Source organism: Colletotrichum costaricense (assembly GCF_030867565.1).
Source record: "Colletotrichum costaricense strain IMI 309622 chromosome Unknown Scaffold_3.1, whole genome shotgun sequence".
In the NCBI taxonomy this organism is placed as follows: Eukaryota; Fungi; Ascomycota; class Sordariomycetes; order Glomerellales; family Glomerellaceae; genus Colletotrichum; species Colletotrichum costaricense.
The window spans coordinates 2398998-2414615 of record NW_026848232.1 but is presented as its reverse complement, the minus strand read 5'-3'; the positions used below and the strand labels follow the sequence as shown (position 1 = coordinate 2414615).

General features: G+C 53.0%; 4 protein-coding genes across 4 annotated transcripts; 1 reads left to right on the top strand and 3 right to left on the bottom strand.

Annotated features, from left to right (window-relative positions):
* Nucleotides 1–5590: 5590 nt before the first annotated feature.
* CCOS01_03641 (LAS seventeen-binding protein) lies at nucleotides 5591–7391 on the bottom strand (the record flags this gene model as incomplete). Its single annotated transcript, XM_060451827.1, has 2 exons — nucleotides 5591–6675; nucleotides 6749–7391. 2 exons carry the CDS (start codon nucleotides 7389–7391, stop codon nucleotides 5591–5593), a joined length of 1728 nt encoding a protein of 575 aa, XP_060318092.1.
* A 2726-nt stretch (nucleotides 7392–10117) lies between these two features.
* CCOS01_03640 (citrinin biosynthesis oxidoreductase CtnB) lies at nucleotides 10118–10951 on the top strand (the record flags this gene model as incomplete). Its single annotated transcript, XM_060451826.1, has 1 exon — nucleotides 10118–10951. One exon carries the CDS (start codon nucleotides 10118–10120, stop codon nucleotides 10949–10951), a length of 834 nt encoding a protein of 277 aa, XP_060318091.1.
* A 188-nt stretch (nucleotides 10952–11139) lies between these two features.
* Nucleotides 11140–12195, bottom strand: CCOS01_03639 (NAD dependent epimerase/dehydratase family protein; the record flags this gene model as incomplete). The annotated part of the gene is made up of 1 exon (XM_060451825.1): nucleotides 11140–12195. The coding sequence occupies one exon, from the start codon at nucleotides 12193–12195 to the stop codon at nucleotides 11140–11142; it is 1056 nt and encodes a 351-aa protein (XP_060318090.1).
* Nucleotides 12196–12827: 632 nt separating this feature from the next.
* CCOS01_03638 (cytochrome P450) lies at nucleotides 12828–14734 on the bottom strand (the record flags this gene model as incomplete). The annotated part of the gene is made up of 4 exons (XM_060451824.1): nucleotides 12828–13876; nucleotides 13972–14085; nucleotides 14168–14465; nucleotides 14528–14734. 4 exons carry the CDS (start codon nucleotides 14732–14734, stop codon nucleotides 12828–12830), a joined length of 1668 nt encoding a protein of 555 aa, XP_060318089.1.
* Nucleotides 14735–15618: the final 884 nt, after the last annotated feature.

The window sequence follows — 15618 nt, the reverse complement described above, 5'->3', positions numbered from 1 at the left end:
CAGATTTGACGGTCGAGGCCCTAAGAATTAAACGTCCCGTCGATTCAATACGGATACAGCAGGCAATGACTTGGCAACTTGGCCCGTGGATTTTCTCCATTTGGTGGATGGTTTTGCACGGCTCGGACAACTCTACTCGCTACTCAATCTATATACCACGCTGCTGATCATCGTCGATTCGCCTCAATCCCAGACCAGCCGTTTTCGACTTCGGTCAGCCGAAAGGGGATGATACTATCAGTGTCTCTCTTTCGGTCGATATCAAGAAACATATGGCGTCTTCCACCGACTCCCACGGAGTTGTTTCCGTGCAGCTACACCAGCTACGGATAGATGGCAGGAAAGGAACCCCTCTACAGAAACTGGATGGCCTATCATCAATTCGCGCCGAGTCGCCGCCTCTGCCACCAAACCCGTGACGCTGGTTCAGCCTGCATCGCCATCGTCATCGGCCCTCATCGGCCCTTCTGAACCCGCTCTGTTGTGCACTGTACTCTGGGCCACCTTGTTCCGTCCGCTGCAGCACGATCAACACGAGCTGGTTGGCATTGCCCTACGGGTGCAGCGTCTTTCCCGAGTCCTGACTTGGGTTTGCGTGGTTGCCACTGAGGATTTTGCACGCTTCATACGGTGTACCCGCTAATACACGAGCACAGCCTGTTCTGGTGCCACTGTTTCCTGCCATCCGCCGCCTGCGCAGTATTACTCCGAATGAAACCCTCTGTCTGCCAGAAATCAAGATACATACGACAGAAGAGTTGCTATTTTTTGCACCACGAGAAAAACGGGCCGCCTTACGCGTCGTCACTCCTAACCGGACGACCCAGTTTGCACCGTCGCCTCCACCAAAGTGGCCAATTAGCTGCGCACTTGGCTACGCTCTCTCCTTTGCCGGCTGGTCCCAGAGGCCACAAACAGCTGCTGTCTTCCAAGCTTGGTTACGCATTTGCCGCGATCCGAAAACAAAATACTTGCTTACCGCGCTTCTTCCAGAAGGTTGCCGCCCTGGGGAGGCTCAGCAGATCTTCAGCAATCGCCCTTATTGCTCCTACGTATTCGTACAACCGGCCACAGTCCCTTTCAGCGTCCTCAACGGTCATAGAACCACCTGGAGGCTGGAGCACTAAGAAGCCAGAGAGCCAATCCCATGTTCCATCCCGCTGGGATCGACGTCGACGAAAGACGGGAGGCGCTGCTTTCAAGCCAATGTCCTCTCTGGCTGGACAACTGCTTCGGGTACCCTGCGGTGCCTGCGACACCATGGTCCTAAAACGGACTGAAGGCTGGCTGAAAAGGGTCCGCCGTTCAATGGACTGTTACTCTGCAACAAATCATTTCTCGAGTCCATGCATCCTAGGGACCTAGACACCCCCAACTGACAGCGACGCTTCCCGATTCAGGGATTGTGCCGGCGCCGTTTGATTCCTTTCTGCTTCGACGAAACATGACGCGGATCCTGCTGCGAACCGCGGCCGATCAGCATTTCTCTGACAACAGACACGCATTCTTTGTTCCCCTTTCAAGCCATGGTGGCATGCACGCATGGTGGTGAAGCTCAACCGTCCAGCCACCCATCCCCAAACCACGGCGGGTGCTTGGAGCGGCAGCTGGCCCAGTCCATCAGACTTTCGGTTCGACGCCGTGAACCTTAGCCAACATACTTTCCAGCCTTCCACTGCATGCCCCGACAAGCGGGAAGCGCAGAGTCAAAAGTTGGGCAAAAGTCAATTGCGCCAGCTCTCCCCGGCCAGTCAAGACAAACATTTGGACTTGGCGATGAGCTTAATCGTCGAGAAATCGGAAATGTTTAGATGACGGCTGCACCAGCAAACCGGTCCCAACCGCGTGCGAATCGTGCAACGGACACAGAGTACACCCTGAAGCCCAGAATGAGGAAAAGAGAGAAAAATGGCGAGCATTACTGGACACGGTCGATCGACCTGCTCATCCCACCGCATCTGGAGAGCCCATTTAATGGACCCGACATGGCCTGACGGATCTGTTATCCATCAATTCAGCGCCAGTTTCCGGTGACCGTTTCCTTGGCGTGGGGATATCAGATGAAGAAGGGGTTGTGGGCAGTTGGAGTTTGGACTTTGCAGAGGCACACAGGCAAAAATAGGGGCCACTGGGGGTTCTGAACCGCCGGCGAAAGGCCGAAGCAAGCAACAAGAAGACTTAACCTCAGACGAAGGCCCAGAAAGCATTCTTGCTAAACGTCAAAAGGCGCAGAGAGACCTGCATATCCCAGGCCGTCTCATCGTCGTGGAGTCGATGACGTCCTCAGCACAACCTTGCGTACAAAATCCAGTCGTTAAGCTACTCCACCAGCTCATGGATCCGATCACCACGACTCACGAATTCCGCTCAGACTGAGAATTCTGAAATTTCGCTCAGCGAACCCGGCGACTCAGAACAGGGCATGGATCCCGCGATTCGAGCTTGCGGCTTTGGCGAGACAAGCAAAGTCTAGACAATCGTCACAAATGCGATGCACCGCCTTGCTGGTTATGGACTGGAATGTCGGAATCGATATCAAGAATAAACTGCCGGCGGGGGTAGTCTAACATACCTACCTCGAGGAATAGAGCATCTGGTACGGCGCCTAGCTCACATCTAAAAGCACCCGAGGACCAGCCATCCGTCCATTACCGCTGCTATTTTGGACCCAAGACAATCCGCACAATGAACGTCGTCTGAATTGCGTCAAAAGTTACCTGATGAACCCCTGCGGATCACCCAACTGATCCGTTTCACATCGCTTGAGGATCGCCCTGCTCGATATGGCTATTCCCTACAACAATATCCAGCCCGTTGGCCAACTTCCAACCAGTGACAAACACCATACACCATTCAGCGCTGGCGACGGCTCCGGATTGATTGTCACTGACCTAATGGATGCCATAATGCTAAACCTCTAACCACGCGGGACCGCACGGGAGCCGGCCGGCAGTTGGGCCGTGGGCCCCTGGACTACGCCGCACCATCGTCTGTCAATCGCTCTCCATACGGCCTGTCGGCTGCCATAGTGCAAGGGGTTATTTGGCGTATATCGCGATCTGCTTTCTTCCCTCCGCTTATCTCAGTGGCTCGATCAAGAACCGTATAGGGGTCGTAGCCTTGAGGCACTATTTCCGTTCGACCTCCGTTTGAATCCTTCTTGTCTGTTGTTGCGAGCGCGTCGGTGGCTCACAAGCAGAAGCTTGAAAGCATTCCTTCCAAAGTTCCAACAGATGCTGGACGTCCAAACCTACTCCTTCGAAAACTATCACTTTTCATCGACCCGACTTATTGATTGGGCCTCCATTTCTTTGCCCATCCCCGCACTTGGCCCGCCTGCATGATCTCCTGTGCTCACTGCGATGGCATGGCGGCTCTCAATCTGAGGAGGGCTCAGAACCAACCATTGCTTTTTTGCTTCCCTTGCCGGCCGCAACAGCAGCATATGTTTCTTTGCAATAGGACCATGCGTGCCCTTGGTTCGGGAAGGCCCTCCGAAGCCAACTAGGGCTAGCGTGCGGATGCAGCCAGCCAGACATGGCTTGCAATTGTGTCTAAGTACCTTGTTATTAAAGAAAGTTAATTCTTTCTAAGTTATAAATATAAGAATATAGTTTTAATAAAATAATATAGTACTTACTTAGTACTTAAATTAAGATACTTTTTTAAGCTTATTATAAGAAAAAGATAATTATATTACTAACTACTTATTATTAAAGTTTATAACTAGTACTATAGTTTTAATTATTATAATTTTAATTATTATAGTTTTAATTACTATAGTTTTAATTATAATAACTTTACTTATAATAAGTAAAAAGTCGAATTATAAATCTCTTAAAAGCCTCTTTTTAAGAGCTATAAGAGCCTCTAAATTAAGTTAAAATACTTATTAAAATATTAATAACTAAATTAACTTTATAATAACAATTTTAATAAAAAACTTAGTAAATAATATTAAAATCCTTATTAATATTAAGTACGATTTATAAAATATAATAACGTAATTATAGAATATTATTAATATATTTTATATTAAAAAGGTATTATTAATATTAATAAAATAAATAAAGCTATATTAATATAGTGCCTTAGTTTTTTTTTATAACTCGAGGATAATCGTTTTAAATAGTATTAAAAATCTATTAAAAAGCTTTTTTAAATATTTTAATATATTTATTATTATTATTATAATAATAAAACTCCTAGTATTTATATATAAAAATAAGTTATTTATTTTTAAATAGTAATATTAACTTATTAATAAGTTATTAAAACTATAATTTTAATAATTTTTTAATAAAGGAGAGGGTAAAATAAAAGAAAGGATAGGTAAGAAAAGGGTTAAGGTTAAATAGTATAAAATTCGAGGGTAGGGTAGCGTCTATATATACTGCGGTAATCCTCTAGTAATGCAAAACGATGGAGTTAAATAGTGTTGCAATTGTGTCTGTGAAGCATCCGAAGCATGTGTACTTGAATGCAAGATGAAGCCGCGTACGATGAACGACTTGGCGGAAGCCAGTCAAAGCTCTTACTTGCTTTCTCCCTACGTCCTTATCAATTTGGGGGTTGCTGTTTCGCCAAGTTACCTCCCTAATTCGCACTCCAATATCTGTTCCAAGCGATGGGCAATTGGAAGATCTCGTTTTCTTCCTAGACCAAAAGGTCAAGAGTGAATGAACAGTCTTGCTCGTAGTCTGCTTTGCTTGCCTCTTCAGGTTTGCGATCTGTCGCACTTTCAACATACAAAGGTAAGGGAAAATGTGATATATACATGGGAGCGCAGCAAGCACGCAACAAACAGTCCACGGACTTCAACAGGCAGACATGTATCCCTCGTCCCACCCTCGTCCCACCCTCGTCCTGCAGCGGCCCCGGCCGTCATCTATCTCACCTTTTCTTTTTTCTGCTCTGTATGTGTAAGTGAGTATGTGTGTGTGTTTCTCTTCCCGTGTCTGAGTCTTCTCCCTCCCGTGCGCTTGTCAACTTTTTCTCCTTTTTCCATCTGGTGTGTGTAACTCGAATGCTTACTTTGGGGCAAGCAAAATCTATCTCGACGGCTGTGTGATCCCGGAGGATGTGTGGCCGGCAAGAGGCGAGGGCAAGGCGAGGCACGCTCTTAACAAGCGTGGCAGAGCAAAAGAAGTATATCACACACTTCCCCAAAGGAGTGGCGTGCAGGGTGCGTTCGGTTTGTTTTATCGGGCGACTGCGTGGCTTTTCTTCCATTTCATTCTGGTGTTTCGAGGATGGGGAAGACTAACGATCTGTGAGGAGTTTTCTCTCCATGTTTTTGTTCTGTTCTTTCCCTTGTGGCCAGGGAAGGCGACTTAAACGTGATGATCGACGGGACGGAGGAGGTTCACGTAAGATTGAGGGGAAACGGAAGTGTCACGAATTGGTAAGTAACTATTGCAAATCTTCACTGTATGAGAAATTGATGTTGGTGGATATCTTGATCTGAATTCATCTATGCTAAGCTTAAGCATGCCAACCACTAAAAACGCCCATGGGGATATCTCTCTGGCCCTTTGCGAACACTCTTCTTTCCTATGCAAACCCATAATCATTTGCCCTTGCCACCTCTTTACTGGTAGTGGCCCTTGTGATCACCGACACCAGGCCGCGCCACACCGTCATCCACGTAACCCGGAAGCTGCTCCTCGCGGCTCAGACCACCCGAGGCGACGGGGCCACCCTGGCCGGGAGGGTGCGAACCTAGCGGGCCGCCGGCATCTTGATGGCCGTACTGCTGCTGCTGACCATAGGCCGGCTGCTGCTGGTGAGGGGGGATCGACCCGGGCGGGGCCTGCTGGCCGGGCGTCGCCTGGGGCAGGTGGACCTCGGGGAGAGCCTGCTGCTGCTCCGCGGTGCGGAGGGCCTCGTAAAGCGGGTGGGCGCCGGCGGGCCACATGCCGTTGGGACCCTGGGGCGGCACCTGGCCCTTGACGATCTGGTCCACGGTGACCTTTTGTCCGTAGAACGCGGCGTTGGCGTCCTTGCGCTCCGTGACGACGGTGCCGTCGACCTGGATGCCGGCGTAGAAGCCGCGGGACTTGACGTAGGAGAAGACGGGCTTGAGCGAGGTGCTGCTGCTCCTGCGCTTCTTGTCCTTCTCGTCGGGCTTGAGCTTGCCGTCCTCGCCGGGTTTTGCGTCCGTGACGTGGTCGTTTGCGTTCTTGTCCTTGGGGTCGGGGTTCTTGCCGCCAAAGGAGGCGCCGACGTCCATGACGCCTCCGGCGCCGTAGGGGCCCGCCACGACGGCGACGTCAGGGCCGAGACTGACGCGGGTGGACATGAAGGCGGCGAGGGCGGCGGGGCTGTTGATGACGCAGACGCAGTCGTAGATGTCGACGCCGATCATGAAGCCGGCGCCGAGGGCGTGGACCTGGATGCCCGAGGGCGGGGACCAGGAGCCGTCAGGGAGGCGGGCAATGAGGATGCCGGAGCCGGTTGCGCCAGAGAACTGGAAGCCTACGCGGGCGGTGGTGAAGATGGCGAGGCCGACGGCCTTGTTGATGACCTTTGAGGGGATCTTGACGATGGCTTTGGGTTCCTTGCGCGCCTTTTCCTTGTTGGGCGTCGTGGGGCGCGAGCCGGTCGCTTCGGCGTGCTTGCCGGGCTCGAGGTGCTCGCCCGTCTGTGGGGGTACGTCGGATGTGATTCCCTCCTCTGTGAAATTGTGTGTTACCCGAGTGCTCGATGGGGTTGTTTATAGTTGGGGGTGTGGTTTGAGGGGACTTACTGCAGAAGCTCTTGAGGATCTTGGCCGCCTTGTCGCACTCTCTATCCATGGTGGTGGGCAGAAAGCTCTGCGAGCCCATCTTATTGGCAAGGGCGTTGATGGGCACAGCGGCCTTCATGCCCATCTGGGAGAGGCGCTCACCCCATCCGCGCTTCTCCTTGTGGTTGGGATCGGTAGCGGGCGCGATGTAGGCAGCGTGTGCGGCAGCCGGGTCGGTGTAAGGACCGCTCTGAGCGTGGCTCGGTGCTGCCGTGCCCGGAGGTCCCTCGAACTGCTGTTGTGAGTAGTGGTGGCCGGCGCCGTGGTCTGCGGGGTTGTAAGGAGCTTGCTGGCTCGGCGCCTGTGCGTACGACTGCTGCTGGGGAACGGAGCTGCCGGCGGCGTATTGCTGCTGCTGCTGCTGCTGGGGGGCATGTGTGAACTGCGGCTGGTTGGCGGGGGGAGGGCCCGGGGGCGGGGGAGGGAAGTGTTGCTGCTCGTGGCCGGGGCCGGCGGCGCTCTTCTGGTCCGGGTTGTACTGCTGCTGCTCATGGCCGGAGGTGTACTGGGGAGGCTGCTGTTGGTTGTTGTCGCCGGTGGGAGGGGGAGGGTAGAGCTGCTGCTCCGGTTGGATGGGAGGCTTCTCTGGGTTGGTTCCAGACATGATAAGAGGTGTCTTCCTGTCGATGACCGATCAGATTCGAGTTGATGAAATCAAGAACGTCGAAGTAGCAATGCAAGAAGGCGATGCAATTGCTATAGCTGGTAGCTTTTGGAAATGAGGGGTATCTTGGGATGGTAGTACGAAGGAGAAAAAGTGAACCGACGAGGAGAGAATCGCCGTGCGTTTGTTCCTTTTGTAGGTCTGGTGTTTGATGGAGCTTTACGGCAAGACCGATGGAAGTTTAATGAATTCTGCTGGGCGTAATGTGGCGTATACTGTCGTCAACGTGGATATCGTAGGCGTGTGAGGCTGAGCTCCTGGTAGCTTGTGGTCCAGAAAACGGGGTCAGGTGTAGATATTCTGCAGAGAGGCCTCTCAATGCAGATAGGGGAGAGTCATGTCATCGTTTGCCAGCTCACCACCACCAAGCCAAGCAGCAACAGCTCATACCTTGCACAGCGTGGGCGCCGTATGGGAGGGGAAACTTGGAGGGGCACGGCACCAGGGACACCAGGAAACGTCATGATGTGGCTGATGCACGGGGATGGCGGGAACCGACGGCACCGCTGCGGCAGAGGCGTGTGGCTGCGCAATTGGCTAACGCAGAGCGCCGGGGCCGACATTCCGACTCCTTACCAAAGATCTTTTTGATCGTATCCGTATTACCTGATACACTCCCACTCAAGTCACCTTACCTAAGCTGATACAGAGGTAGACGACCGTAGGTACTTCCTCACCTTACGTAAGTATCATAGTGCCCACGCCGTATTACCTAAGCAGTGCTAGGGCATGGGAGGCGTGGGAGGTCTCCATCTTTCTCTCTCTCTCCCCCACCTCTTTTCCCCCAACGACCCAACCTTATTCCCCAGCGGATGCGGGTACACACCCGGACACCATTGCCACGATCGCCAAGCTGTCACCTCGGTCGAATTTGAATTCGTTTGACAGCTTCGCATTCGCGATGACGGCCAAACTTACACTTGTCGCAACCTCTGACGTATCGGCCCTGCTGTCGTCATGCTAGAGGATATGCGCAGAAGATGATTATCTGTCAGTCTGATCCGAACCAAGCCAAACGAAAAAGGAAACGGGGGTATACGAGTGACTAAATAAGCTGTCAATTGTCCGGACCTCGACGGACTTGGCCTTTTCGGCGAAAGAGATGCCCACCCACCAGTACCGTTGGATTGATTAGTCGGGAATCAACACTCGGTGATCGGACCCCGAACCACCATGGCTATTCCTGTTCCCGTCCTCGCCATGTCATTTCGTTGCAATATTGCGACAGTCGAGAAGCTTCCAGCACGAAGCTTATTAGACGACATGCTCGGTTTTTATGACATGTCGTTGCGTTTCCAGTTCGCACCGCCGGTTAATTAATCAGGCTGGTATCACCAGGGCGAGATGCGGAAATATGGTTGACTGGTCTCGGACCGGACCTCGCCAAGAGTGGGAATCCCGGACGTCTCCCAACCTGTCCGTCGACGTGGGAACTAGAAACGCGAACACAGGCACAGAGGGCAACCTGACACCGAGTCCCGTCTTACCAACGACCGAGCTATTGACACGAAAATAAGAAAGGGCTGACAATCAGCCACCAGAGAGTGATCCCGACGCCCTCCAACTCCGAATCACGCGCGTCAAATCCCCAACTACAAGCAAACTTTGGGAGGAAACAGAGCAGAGACGCCCCTGCCCTGCCTCGTCTCATCCTTTGTTTGTTCTCGCTGCCGGAATCTGATCTTCGGCACTCGCTGCAGCTGCTTGACCAAGCCGCTGGGTCTGATAGCGTTGCTTGTCGTCCTTTTGATTTTGCATTTTGCAGAAAGAAAAAAGTTTGATCAAGCTTGCGAGGCATAACACAGAGACGAACCTCTATTGCGGTAAAGCTCACGAGAATTCGCATCAACCTGACAAGGCGGCCTTTTAGCGTTTCCCGCAGACAGAAATCCGTTGGGACGAGTTATCCACTTCCCGGCGGAGTTGTCATCCACACACACCGAGACGATCCCGCCCCACGATCTTCCTATCCTTTTTCTGAGGGCGGCCCTGTCTGGACTCTCTGTACGACAGACTTCTCCCCCCCGGCTGCCCGGGGGCGGATATTTGACTCGCGCCAACGAGCGTGACCATCGACCAGAAAGGGACAAGCCTTGCTCGATCTTCAATCCCATTCCCCGTATTGTCTGCTCTCTTCGGGGTCAGTAGACTGTCAGCAATCAATCAAGCAAGTGAAGAGAGTCGGCGCCAGTGCCTGCCTGTGTGTCGGAGCTCCGGCCGGTGAGCGACGGACAAAGGAATCCATCGCCCCACATTGGCGTTCTGTTTGCTGCCCTTGCGCAAAAGGTGGGCAAGCGTCTAGGAGAGGGTGAGAGAGTCGAGAACCGTGAGCGAGCGCAAGCGCAAGGTAGAGCTGGCCAACGCTCCCTTCTTCCCTCCTCCTCCTACTTCTCCTCCTGTCTCTGATTAGAGTAAAGAAGTGGCCGACCTTTTATCATTCTCCTCGGCTCCTCGTCTCCTCTCTTCCCTCCTGCTCTCGCGTTTATCTTCGCTCTTCGCCCTCTTCTCAAGCACCCGAATCCTCACTCTTCGGTCCCGAACAACCTAGCTCTTTTCTTTACCTTGCAGCACCGAGACTTCATCAAAGGAACGACTACTACTATACCACTACTCGCATACACATACACGCCTTAAGCGCCAAACAAGCGGCCCTACGTACCTACACAATGCCAAGCGCTACATCGCCGCCGCCGGGTCCTGACCCCACCCTCCACCTCCCGCGTATCCTCTGCCTCCACGGCGGCGGCGTCAACGCCTCCGTCTTCAAGGTCCAGTGCCGCGCCCTCATCTCCCGTCTCAAGAACAGCTTCCGTCTCGTCTTCGTCGACGGACCCTTCATGTGCGCCCCTCACCACGACATCGTCTCCGTCTATGGCGACTATGGTCCCTTCCGCCGCTGGCTCCGTTGGCTTCCTGAGCACCAGGCTGTAGACGCCGAGACGGCGTCCGCCGAGATCCACTTCCAGCTACGCATGGCAATGGACGACGACGACGCCATCGGCGCGACGGGGGAGTGGGTGGGGTTACTGGGATTCAGCCAGGGGGCCAAGATCAGTGCCAGCTTGATGTACACGCAACAACAGCTGAAGAAGAAGTACGGCAAGCGCATCACGTCGGCGGGCGGCTCAGCAGACTGGAAGTTTGGCGTGCTGCTCGCGGGCAGAGCGCCGTTGATTGTACTCGACGACAGGTTAGAAGTGCCGCAGGGTGTTGGCGACGCAGCTGAGGCGAGCGTCGAGTTCCATGACTGGCCGACAGGCCCTGGAACGGACCACGTCTTGAAGCTGCCGACGATTCACGTCCACGGCATGAAGGATGCTGGGTTAGACCATCACCGGGTGTTGCTCAAGCAGTATTGCCAACCGGGTACGACACGATTGGTCGAATGGGACGGTGCTCACCGCGTGCCTATCAAGACATGGGACGTGGAAGCGGTCGCAACACAGATTCTCGATCTCGGAAGGGATCTGGGAATCGTGAGGGAGGAGATTGAGGCATAGACTTTGGCGCGCGCTGCATAGCATTTTGGCGGAATTGTTTGAGTACCCATTTACGTTTTTTCCATTGGATATCTTGATGAAAGCATACATAGATCTTTTGAGAATACCAAAATCTGTAATTTTCCTGTTCAAACATATCGCACCCGCCAGTTCATCATCATGATTAGCGATGTGAACTTTTTGGGCACTCAGTCACGCGTGGTGTATACACCGGTCGACACGGCGTGGTACCCCTTCTTGCCAACCGCATGCGTCAGCTCGCTCCTCCAATCCTCCCCCCTCGCAAGCCTCTCGACAACTTTCTCCATCGTCCACTGAGGCCTCCATCCGAGCTCCCTGACCGCCTTGGAGGAATCGTACACCCGGTCCAACCTGTCGAGGAACCTCCATCCGAGCTTCTCAAACACGGCCGCGCACCCGGGCACAACCTCCGCGACAACGGCGCCCGCGTCCGAGTCCAAGCGGCGTAGGAGCGTCGAGCGGGCGGCCTCGCCGTCGTCGTTCGTGGCAGCAGCAGTAGCAGCAACAAAGGGCGGCGGCGCAGAGATAATATACTTCCCGAATCCGATCTTCCCGGCCTGTTCCATCCCGCACACCACGGCCGAGACGACGTCGGCAATGTCCACCCGCCGGTAGGCTAGCTCACAGACTTTGAGGTTCGCGTCGTCGGGCATGGCGGTGCGGCGGTTCTCGTCGTCGTCTGGTTCCGGGAAGAAGCGGGACGTGCGGAGGACGAGGACCGGTAAGGATGTCTGGCGTTGGACTAAACTGCAGAGGTCCTCTGCCGCGCATTTTGTTACGCCGTAGATGTTTTTGGGCAAGGGCGTGACGGATTCGGTTATCCAGGCTGCGGGTTGGCCTGGTGCTGGGGCTAAGGCGCGGCCAAAGGTTGAGGTTGTCGAGATGAAGAGGAATGATTTGATGCGGTTCTTATGGGCGGCTGCTTCTTCGAGGAGGACGAGAGTGCCGGTCATGTTTGTGTCGATGAAGGCTGATTTCGGGTGGGAGTCGACGTGGGGCTTGTGGAGGGTTGCCGCGTGGACGATGTGTGTTATGGACGAGTTGTCTGCGAGGATGGAGGCTATGAGGGCGCGGTCTGTGATGGAGCCGAGTGTTGTTGTCGTTGGGGAGGGGAGGATGTCGATGCCGTGGGGGACGTGGCCTAGGGACGGGAGGGAGAGCATTAGGGCTGCGCCGAGGTGGCCGGCGGAGCCTGTTACGAGGACGGTGTAGGGTGAGGCCATTGCTTTTAGGATGTCCAGAGGTTTTGGGTGAGTTTTGGGATTCAATGGGTGATGGTTTCGTGAGGTTTTGTTGATGTGGTGGATGAAGGTATTTGAAGTCTCAGTGTTAGTCGTAGTGGAGGTGAGTCATTGGTCCCTCGTTGATTCTACGCCAAGCGGGAGGGGCGCACGACTAGCTGTTAGGGACATCTCAGTTGGCCACCCAAGACTATGCATTGACTGATTGATCCCTGCGATTCTAGGCGATTGATGTCTGCAATTGTGTCTGAATGCTGTCTATTCAACTCGTCGTAGGTATGAAGATGTCAATTGGCGATGTACATCTTAAGGTCGTAATTGATGTTGTCCTTGGAGCATACCAACCACCCCAATATTACTTATCAATTTCCATTGACCCAAGAATAGAAATGTTACTGTTCCAATCCACTGTGAGTAATCAAACATGAGTTTGGAATTAACATCACGCCAACTCCCCTTCGATAATACGGTCAGTCGAGGAACATGCTCTCGGGAAATCCTGTGAAGTCTCTTGCGACGACTTGCCAATATAATCGATGTAAGATTAGGCCGAGATCCAATCGATACATTAGTTACTGCCCACACAGAACACACATAACGGGCAGTGAAGTGACTCATTCCAAGAACGCATCCTCGACATCACCCGCCTCCAGCCGTCGCACCCTCACCTTCAAACCCCCCTTGGGCCTCAGAACAGGACTAGGATTAACAAACTCGATATCCTCAGGATCCACCGCGGCCTCAAACTTGAAATTACTCAAAATTGCCATGAAGAGCACCTTGATCTCGATCAGCGCGAACGCCTTTCCGATACACTGCCTTGGCCCGGCCAAAAACGTCGCAAAGGCGAGCGGGTTGCTCGCGGGCGTCCGCTCGAGCCGGTCCCAGCGGTCCGGGTCAAAGACATCCACGTCCTCGCCCCAGATGCGTTTGTTCCGTGTGACGAGGGCTGGGAACATGTAGAGCGGGGTGCCCTTGGGGATAAAAGTGCCGCCGACGGTGACGTCTTCGACAGGTTCGCGGGCGGCGAGGACGCCCGGTGCGTAGAAGCGGAGGATCTCGCGCGTGAGGTTGTCGATGAAGGGCAGACCCTCTTCGAGATCGAGATAGTCCGGCGTCGGGTTCTTCTTGAGGAGACGCAAAACTTCGGCCCTGGCGCGCGTTTGAATGTGCGGGTAGAGCGTGAAGATGTGCGTGCCCCAGGTGAGCGTCGTGGCGGAGGTCTCGTGGCCTGCAACCATCATGTTGAGGCAGTTTTCGAGGATTTCGTCTTCGGACCAGGGTTCGTTGATGGACCTGGATTCGAGGATCATGTGCGTTAGGAGATCGGGTCTGTCGCGGGTCTTTTCCGCGCCTTTACCATCACCACCGCTGCCACCCGGGACCTCGTCGATTTCCGCGAAGCGCTCACGAATGACTTCTCTTATGCGCGAGCGGACGCCGCCGCTGCAGGCGTTGAAGACGCGGTTCTCTTCGAAAGGGAGCGAGCGGGTTCCTGGAACGTAGGCGTTCATGACCATGAGGATGCCGCCGAAGAGGGACGGATCGAACATCCGGTGGTAGGCTTGGTGGAAGAAGGAGTGGGTTAGGGTTGCTTGGAGGTCGATGCCGAGGGTCCACCATGCTATGATGTCGACTGTGACGCGGCTGAAGGCTTGGGACACTGTTTTTACGTGAACAGGCTAGATTAGCAAGAGGAATGTCGAGGCGAGACTTGGTACCAGCCGACCGAGTCAGACTTCTTGAGGCCAGACTTACTGTCTACGGTGCCCTCTTGAGACTTAATCTCCTTATCAAAGAGTTGAACGAGCTCCTTTGCTTTGCTTTGGAAGAGTGGGATCGCCTTCTTGACCTTGGTGAGAGAAAACGAGGCTGCAAGATTGTAGTTAGTTATGGATGAGTTCATAAACAGTAGCACAAGGTCCGTGTGATGAAGTGCTGAGGGACAACTTACGCGATAGTAACTTTCTCTGGGCCTTGTGCAAGTCTCCTTCAGCAAACACCATCCCAGTCCCCGTCACTTGCACAATGATGCGGGTATTAAACTGCGCCTTGATAAACGAATAGCTCTTTGTCTGAAAGACCTCTTTGAAGACTTCTAGGTCATTGATGATGAGGCAGTCTGAGTTGCCGAAGCCGGTGAACTTGATAAGCGGCTCGTTTGGCCATTGTCGCGTCCATGAGAGATACGGCTCAATGGGGTTCCCTGACCTGGCCTGATTTATGAGGTCGCCGACAAGGAAGTGGTGGTCCTGGTCACATGCGTTAGAAATAATGTAATTCGTCTCAAAACAGGTTGTGTCGTTGTTCCTACCTTTGGTCCTGGGAGGTGGCTGAGAGGAGAGAAGAAGTACGGGTAGATGAAGAGGTAGTACACTGCCCTGATAACGTGCCGCGCCACGAGCAGAGCGATCAGGTACCGAGCGGCGGTCTGCAATGAAGACTCATGTAAAGTCGTCAGGAAAGACAGAGCACCCAGAGCAAGAAGCTCATGGTACCAAGTCGGTTTCAAAGACTCCATCGTGACTCGAGATCTAGCAAGTCAGTTGCCGGACTGTTCGGATGGATGAGGTGCCACAGAGGTAGGAAAGGATATTAGGGCAACAAATGTAACATCACGCAAAGATGTGGAGAATCGTGTCATTGATAAGAAATCGGAAAGATACATCAATTCTTCATTGACCATGGGCACAGAAAGAAACCCTGCTGCTTGTGCCGCAACTGCTTCTGGAACTAGGTTAGTTCCAACAACCCGGAAAACACACAAAACACGTCCAACAGACGGCGATTTCCCCCACACTGTGTGCCCTACCATTTAAGAGTTAAAGCAGAAACAAAATACGCCCCGCCAATGAGGTTCTTAGTCTACAGGTTTCAATGTTCGGAGTTATCGTTCTCTTTTACTAGTATCTTGCAAATGATTACTGAGCCTGATTAGGAGCTAACCTTGTGAGTTATACCAGGTGACACAGAACGCTGGAAACGTCTCGTGGGAACGCCCACCCATGCAACATCCTTGCTCAAGTACTGAGCTATGGACGAAATAGGAAAATGCTTTTCGATTTGCGGAATTTATCCACAGCGGGCTCTTGTTTGTTGTGTTCAACGCCAACATTGTGGCAACGAATCGGACAGCATCAGTTTGTCAGAGACCACCTCACGATCGGGGCACCTAGTGTAGGGTCTTTCTCAATTTACGGCCTTTACGCGCTATGAAAGCACTCTGAAAGAAGATGACTTATGTGCTGACCAACAGACCATTCCATCAACTAGTAGAGAGGCTCTTAGCAGCTAAATGTTGATATATGGCACTCTAATAGCTCGTATCATATTGTGAGAAATGAGGTGCCAAGGTTGGCTTGGGCCTTTCGATCTCAATGATGTGGTACAGCAGTCGAGGAGGAT